This window comes from Tinamus guttatus, unplaced genomic scaffold (genome assembly GCF_059628265.1).
Source record: "Tinamus guttatus ecotype Peru unplaced genomic scaffold, ASM5962826v1 Tinamus_guttatus_pri_ptg000318l, whole genome shotgun sequence".
Classification (NCBI taxonomy): Eukaryota; Metazoa; Chordata; class Aves; order Tinamiformes; family Tinamidae; genus Tinamus; species Tinamus guttatus.
The window spans coordinates 1187826-1196084 of NW_028288852.1; the positions used below are offsets into that span (position 1 = coordinate 1187826).

At 55.0% G+C, this 8259-nt stretch overlaps 1 protein-coding gene across 1 annotated transcript; it reads left to right on the top strand.

The window, feature by feature from the left end:
* The first annotated feature begins 420 nt into the window (after positions 1-420).
* On the top strand, positions 421-1358 carry LOC104575527 (oligodendrocyte transcription factor 2). The gene has a single exon (XM_010222867.2). It carries the CDS (start codon positions 448-450, stop codon positions 1327-1329), a length of 882 nt encoding a protein of 293 aa, XP_010221169.2. The 5' UTR covers positions 421-447; the 3' UTR covers positions 1330-1358.
* The last annotated feature ends 6901 nt before the right edge of the window (positions 1359-8259 follow it).

The following is an 8259-nucleotide window of genomic DNA, read 5'->3' on the forward strand; positions in this document are numbered from 1 at the left end:
ACAAAGACCCGCCCCGCCGGGGCTCCCCGCCCGCGCCCTCGGGCCGGACCGGCCCCGCTGACATGAGCCGCCCCCCCCCGGTCCCCCCCGCCCGCTCCGCCGCCGATTGGCGCAGCCGCCGCTCCCGCCGGCGGCCCCGGCCCTCCCCGGCGCGGCTATAAAGGCTCCGCGGCGGCGGCGCAAGGTGCGCGCTGCTGCCGTGCTCGCCCGCCGCGGCGCGCCGCTCGCCACGGCTGCCCGCGCACGGTAAGTGCCCCCCACGCAGCCGCCGCCCGCGCGGAGCGGCGCGGAGACACCGCACGGGGCAGCACGGGACGGGACGGGAGCGGACGGGACGGGACGGGCCTCCCCCGGCGCCCCGCGGGGTTTGCGCGGGCGCTCGCTCGCCTCGGGGCCGCCCCCGCGCTCCCGCCCGCCGCCCCGCCGCGCCCGGCCGCCTGCCGGGCCATGGACTCGGACGCCAGCGTGGTCTCCAGCCGGCCGTCCTCGCCGGAGCCCGATGAGCTCTTCCTGCCGGGCCGCAGCAAGGGCAGCGGCGGCGGCTTCACGGGCGGCACCGTGTCGAGCTCCACGCAGAGCGACTCCCCGCCGGAGCTGAGCGCCGAGCTGCGCAGCGCGATGAGCGCCGCGGGCGTGGTGGTGGTGGACAAGCTGGCCTTCAAGTCCTCCTCGTCCTCGTCGTCCTCCTCGTCGTCCTCCTCCTCCAAGAAGGACAAGAAGCAGATGACGGAGCCGGAGCTGCAGCAGCTACGCCTCAAGATCAACAGCCGGGAGCGCAAGAGGATGCACGACCTCAACATCGCCATGGACGGGCTGCGCGAGGTGATGCCCTACGCGCACGGGCCCTCGGTGCGCAAGCTCTCCAAGATCGCCACGCTGCTCCTGGCGCGCAACTACATCCTCATGCTCACCAACTCCCTGGAGGAGATGAAGCGCCTCGTGAGCGAGATCTACGGCGGCCACCACGGCGGCTTCCACCCGGCCGCGTGCGCGGGCGCCATGGGCGCCCACTCCGCGCCGCTGCCCGGCCACCCGGCGCACGCCGCCTCGCACGCCGTGCACCACCCCATCCTGCCGCCCGCCGCCGTCTCCAGCGCCTCCCTGCCCGGCTCCGGCCTCTCGGCCGTCGCATCCATCCGGCCCCCGCACGGCCTCCTCAAGTCGCCCTCGGCCGCCGCCGCCGCCGCCGCCCCGCTGGGCAGCGGCTTCCAGCACTGGGGGGGGATGCCGTGCCCGTGCAGCATGTGCCAGGTGTCGGCGCCGCCGCACCACCACGTCCCGGCCATGGGCACCGCCAGCCTGCCCAGGCTGGCCACCGACACCAAGTGAGCGCGCCCGGCAGCGACCCACGGCGCCGCCCCGACGGGGCGGGCGAGCGGCAGCGGGAGGGCCCGCGCGGCCGCCCCGAGCCCGGCCGGAGCCGCTTCCGAGCCGCCCGCCGGCTCCGCGCCGGCCGTGCCCGCGCTCGGGAGGAGCAGGGCCCTTGGCGGAGATGCAGCCGGAAAAGTTGCGTTCCCCCCCGGCCCGCTTCCATCCCCTCTCCTCTCCCCGCGCCCCGTTTTTGGGTTTCGTTACTCTCTCTCGGGATGTGTAAATAGACCGTTCAATGATAACGCGACTCCCGTCCCGCCTGAGCTCTCCGTTCGTGCACTTGTACTGTGTAAAGCCTTATGGATGGACAAGGGTTGGGCTTGGGCTGATTTCCTTGTTTTCTCTCTTTTTTTTTTTTCTTTTTAATTATTATTATTATTATTTCGTTCGTTCGTTCGTTTTCTTTGTTGTTTTGAAGTGTATAACACACCTTTCGTTCCTGACGCCTCTAACAAAAGTTTCCACGTCTTTAATGCTCTTTCTGTGTAGGAACTTTCGCGCTGTCTGTGTTGCAATACTGAGAACTTGAGCTTGTTTCTGAAATAACAACTTTTCTTATCACTGCCCCCCTTGCAGAGATTTTATCATCTGTTTATTTTTGTAAAAAAAAAAAGAAGAAGAAAAAAGAAAAAAAAGTTGCTAAATAATATTTATTACTTGTTTGGTTGCAAAAAAAATCAACTGTTGAGATTTTAAATAAAAAAAAAACATTTTAAATAAATTGTTTTTTTTTTCCTATTCGTTTGTGTTTGGAAACAAGTCGGGAGGAGGAAGCAGATACTGTTAGTGGCATTAATCCGCTATCACGGTAAGAAAAATGTGCTGTGGGGTTACCAGAGAAAAGTAGAAAGGGAATAGGACAATTTTAGGTCGATGCTTACCCTTTCTCTATTTTTACTTATTTTCTTACTTGTTGGTTTATTTGTTTTGTGGGTTATGCGAGGCTATTTTTCCTCGTTCGCTCGTGGCCGCGTAACGGCGACAAGGAAACCAACGACACGTTGCCGCGCTCAGACATTCCGATTTTATTTATCTGTTGATTTCAGGACAGCACTCGTCGGGAATGCTCGTTCCGAGCATTCGTTTTCGGAAGGGAAGGATTAAACTTTCCCGTGGGTCGCTCGCTCGTTGCAAAGGCCGCGCGCGCTTGGCTTTCAACCAAAACCAACTGCCCCTCCTTAAAAAAAAAAAAAAAAGAAAAAAAAAAAGGAAGGAAAAAAAGAGGAAACTATTTGGGGCGCTCTGTTTGTTTGTTTGTTTATTCCCTTTCCCCGCAGGTGCTGCCGCCGGGCGCGCTCCCTCCCTCCCGCTGCGCTGCGCGGGGTTGCGCATTTGCGCTGTTCCCTGTGCGGCGCTCGGGGAAGGAAGCGGCGCCCGAGCGGGGGCGGCGCTGCCGGGGCCCCCGCTCTGCGGCGGGAAGGGAAACCCGGAACTAACGGCGTTTCCCGCGATTTATTTTTCAGTTTTTTTCCAAGCAGATCTTTTCACTCACACGCATATAATAAAATTACATTTGGCAAGTACGTGCCAAAGGACCACGCACAGAGCGGGGCGGCGGGGATGGAAACGAGTCTGGTCCCGGGGGGTGACCTTTTCTCTGCAGTTCCTGAGCATCCGGGGCAAGATGGGTCCCCACGGGGGTCCCCGACCCAGCCACACAAGCAACCCCAAAGGAGCACCCGTGACACGGCCGGTGCCTCCGTGATGCCCTTGGCGGGTCTTGGCGGGGCTGGCACTGTTGGCATCGCCCTGCACCTCTCCTCGGTTGCCTTGTGTGAAGCCTCTGTCCCAATTAGCACAGCCCCAGCAAGGGGGCAAGGCCAGGAGCAGGTGAGGATGAGAGGGAGCATCATTAGGAGCTGCTCTTTGTCTCTGTTAAAGGCAATAATTAGTGCCCCGACAGATGCAAAAGTCATCGGCGTCCAGAAGCTACCAAGCCCTGCCCGGCCGCCTGCCGGCCGCGCTCTTCCATCCACAGGGCCTTTCCCATCGCTGAGGGGTGGCCCTGGGGAGCACCAACCTGCGGGACTCCACAAGGACATTCCAGCCCCGCTGGGATATGGGCACTTGCCCTCCAGAACCAGTGGCCGCTTCCAGCCTTAAAAATCAAAGTTGGGGTGGACGGTGCCCCAGGATGGAGCGACGCGTCCCCCCGATGGCCGGGCAGCCCCAGGGCTGGTGACAGCCGCTGGGGCAGCCCAAAGTGCCGGCTGTGCTGCCCGGCCCCCGCCCCCGCCTCCTGGGCTACCTGCAAATGAAATTAGCCACTTCGACAGCCCCCGGGGCCGCGCCGCTTGCCTTGCTGCCCATATGCTGCCCCAGTGCCTGCGTGGCCCCCCGACTGCACTGCCCGCAGAGGAGGCTGCAGCTCCGGGGTATAGGGTTACGGCCCATATGGGAAGGGCCCACATGCTCCACAGCCCCCGGCACGGGCCGCCGGCATCACCTGCGCACGGCACCGCGCTCCAGCCTGCCGGATCGGCGCCGCCTCTCTCCGCTTTCCATGGGCCCCTCTTTGGGTAGGAGCTTTCAGGGCTTCCCGCACGCGTCTGCAGGTTTGTTTCCTTTTCACCTGAATGGAGGTTTTCAAAGAGTATCCAGATACCCTTGGACACCTTTTTGAATGCCACTCTTTCACAGCAAGCTGCCCTTTTTTAATTTTTTTTACCCTGTTTTCTCCTTTTGAAAGCTTCAGCATGCTGATATCTGGGGACAAACCTCCTTTGAGAAGGAGTCAGGGCACCGGCGGTGACACACAAATCCCGGGACACTGTACAGCAAAGGGCAGAGACATGATGCAGTTTCCCTCGCTGCCCAGGCTCCGGAACTTGGTTTTACACTTCCATAGGTGAGAGACAGTCATTCTGACACTGTGCCCTACACCTGCATCTCCCCTTCTAGCACCCACAGAGAAGGTGCACAGAAAGCAGCAGGTGCCTGCCCTCTATTTATTTATTTATTTGCCTTTTTTTTTCTTTTTTAAAGATGTGCCCAGAGCCATCTCTTTGCAAAAACCCTCAGTAAGGCCACCAGGACAGCAACTCTCACCTGAAGTTGCAGGATGGTTTTCCACAGCACATTGCTCAGGTTTCCCTGCGTTGCAGTGGTGCTTCCATCCCCATGTGGGATAGAGACTTCAAGGGGCCTCCACCTTATTCTGATTAGTTTTTCCCAAACAGCTCTCAAATTTGAGGGCCAAATTTTCAAAAGATTTATGAGTATCACCTCAAGCATATTCTTGAGCCTGTCAAGGTGCTCAGGACCCTCAGCCCAAGCCCCTGTCTCTGAACACCTGATTGCCTCACCGGGGTTGAGACAGGAAGGGAGGTTTTTGGAAAGTTGCCCCCTTCCCAGCTTCCAGCCTAGGTGAACGCAGGTTAAAAACATGCACTGGGCATAGTGCAACCTGCCAAGCCTCCAGGATCACGGGTTCAGGGAAAGCAAATTTCCAGATACACACATTTAATGGTGTATTCATATTTCTACTAATACTCATACGAGGGGAGGCCGTAAATATAAAGATGGGAATGGATCAAGGAGTGCACACAGTTCCACCTTCACAATGTAGCATGAAGTATCTGCCCGTTCAGCCTACAAAAGTCCAAACGTGTTCTCATGTCTCTACTGTCAGCGCCTTTACGGTGCTTCTGAGGACAGCAGAGGTTTTGCATTGATTTCAGTGGCAACATGACTGGATCCAAAAATTTTTCTGCAAACTCCCAGCCCATCCGCTTGAGAAAAAGGAAGAAAGAGGTGACTGTGCAACCCGTGCCCCCCACACACGGCCCGAGTAACCCCGGGGGTGCTCAGACGCCGCAGGCGTTGCAAACAACACCGAGCTACACACAGGGTCGAGGTCCTCCAAAAGCACAGGGCTCACCCCAAGCCTTTTACCCTAAAAGATGGATGTAAATGCAAAATAGTGTTTCTCTTTTTCATTCATCCCTATTCTTGGGATTATCTTTAGAAGTTTTGTTCTGCCATTTATCTTCACTTGTTGGAGATGTCTTGACAAACTCCTGAGAATTAATTTCCCATCAGCTTTTTGCCTGCTCTTCTTGAACTGGCAGGTCAGATCTCACCATATGCATTAGAAGAGGTTATCTGGATGGGCCACCCTGCTCCATTGTCCCTTCTGATGCTTGTCCCTGTCCCAGCAGGAAACCACTGTCATGCACATGGAGAGACCGCTGAGGGAATCCAACTCTTCTTCCAAGCAGCCCTCGACTCCCTGGCTCTCATCAATCATTGTATCCTGCTGCCAAAACCAATACAATTGGATCAGGCCCAATACACAGGGTGTTTCCTGAAAGTCAGAAGTGTGCCTTTTAGTTTAATATATTCCCAATGTTGATCCTATTAGCAGAAAAAATCAATCAATCACTGTCACCAAACATCACCAGGCTACAGATTGATCACAGTGTCAGGATTGTTGGAGAATTCTGCAGATGCAGAAGGCATTTGTTAAATGCTATTTTCAGTAAGACATATACATATATGTATAAGACACACAGACTTACACGTGTCTTTGTCTGCTCAAAAAAAGAAGAAAAAAAATCATTTTTTTTTAAAGAAAGCAGCCACAGTTTTACTCCACACTTACAAGAGAAAAAACCCTTTTACCCAGGAAACTGGCAGAGTTTCAGGGTGGGGGGTTTGTTTTGTCCTTCCCAAGGGAATCCAGCAGAATTTCGTTCGCTGTGTAAGGGAGCAGAGCAAGGAGATGCACGACCCCTATCACAGGGACAGACACGCTAGGGACTGCAGAGAGGGCAGCGGAAGGTACAGAGCGAGCTGCAGGGCCCATACGCACCGAGGGGCTCCTCACTCCTTCCCACCCAAGGTTGCCACCCCATTTGTGGTCACACTGAATTTTCTGCAGCTTCACCCTCGACCCCCTCTGCTTCCTTCTTCCAGTGTTGCTAGAAATAACTTTCCATGCTGCTGAAATGACGTGGAAAGGAGATTTCCTTCGCCGCTGCCAGTGCAGCAGAAGCCGGCACTGCCTGGGGTGGCAGAAGAGCTGCCAAAACCCGGGAGAGCCTGGCTGACCGGGGGGGAATCAGCACAGGCAGAAGCCTTCGTTTTTCCTCATTGGCCTCAGCTTCCCAGTGATGCTGAAAGGCAGGAAAGCTCCGCAGGTGCCGCGGAGCAGAGGGGAGATGCCATTTGCTGAGTCAAAGGGTGGAAGAGTCCCTTGAGATGGAGAGGTGAGAGGAGAGGAGGGCTGCCTGCTCTGATCTCCCTTCCATGGATGTAGTGACTGAATCAGGAACGGCCCTGTGCCGGGGGGCATCACCCCACGTCACCCCATGTCTCCGAGCAGAGCTTTTGCCAGCACAACAGCGATGCAATTTAATCGCTCCCAATAATATATAGAATAAAAACCGTTTCCCTGTAGCCGCCCAGCTCTAGGGAGACTATCTCCTGCCAGCAAAAAAAAAAAAAAAAAAAAAAAAGGCAAAAAGCTAGTTGGGAAAAGGGGAGACCGGGCAGAGGCAAACACAAATCCGTGTCACACACATCCTGCACAAGGGACCCTCCTCCCGAGCTGGGGAGGGCTCTGAAGAGCTGGATTTACTTGAGACAACACAGCAAACACACCATTAAGATTTCATTTCTTCTTTCAAGTCTGTAGGGGGAAGAAGTGTTCAGTAGCTTCATTAACAAACCTATCCCTAATCCTAACCATACAAACCGATCCTTCTGGAAAAGCGAAATGATATTAGCGAGAAATCCACTCGGTCTTGCCGAGCCTGTTAGTAAATGAACTTTTAATGTATTGAAAACATATTCATTATAATGCATAAAGAGGCAATTTTCATTTTGTTTGTGTTCTTAAGAGTGTGACAGCGTCTTGTTTGCGACTGCCCCTGGGTATAAGCTATCATTGTGTAACTTAATTAGATATTCTACATGCTAGTGTGAGGGACATATGTCTATTCACTGTAACAAACATCGAGAGTCTGCCACATGCTTTAATGTTTCTGCTATGTTGAAATAAAGGCAGAGCAAGTGCAAGCTCTCCCAAGGACCTGTGGCCCCAAACAGCTTGAACACAACCCGCCGGCATTCACGGATTGGTTACAGTTTATTAACAGCCTATAAACTTCTCATCTGCTCGTGGGCACTTCTTAGGGTTGTCACCTGCAACTGCCAAAAGCTGCACGAGCGCTTTGCAGGCGCCGGGCTGCAGTTTCGAAGGGGCCGTGTCTGCTCGCTTCCCCCTTCCTGGCTTCCTAGCCATATTTGCTTTAAATAAGGCACAAGGTTGTTTGAAGGTGACCTGAAAAAAAAAAAAAAAAGAAAAAGAAAAAAGGAAAAGCTGCTGCTGAAAGCTGGGGCGAGTGGAGCTGCCACCGTGCCACAGCTTTCTGTCAGCTCGCAAACACAGAGCAAAATGACGATGCGTCCAGATTCCCAAATCCCAACTGCACGAACACCCCCACTACCTTGTGTCTCATGTTCCCTGTACTCAGCCTCTACCTCTTGTCCATGCTTTTCCCCATTTGGTAAAATTAGGGTATTTAGGAAGATGAGAAAGGCTCACAGAGTCAGAGGAGCAAGACCGGGACCTCTGGTAAGAGGCAGCGGTGAAGATATAGAGACAGGGCATAAGGGCAGACCATGGAGAGTGGTAGGTCTCCACATAACATCTAAGCCTCCGAACATCTGCAGATACACATAATACTCAAAGAAAAATATTTTTTTCCTTCACTGTACAGTCCACATGGACCAACCACACCAGTGAACCCAGGTGGGACACCCAATTTGGCCATGAGCCTGCAAAAATCCAGCCCCACCCTTGCCTCGAGGTACCACAGGAGCTTCAGCTTCCACAGTCTTACTTGTGGGGTGCTTCACTGGGCAGCAGGTCTTATCGTGGCC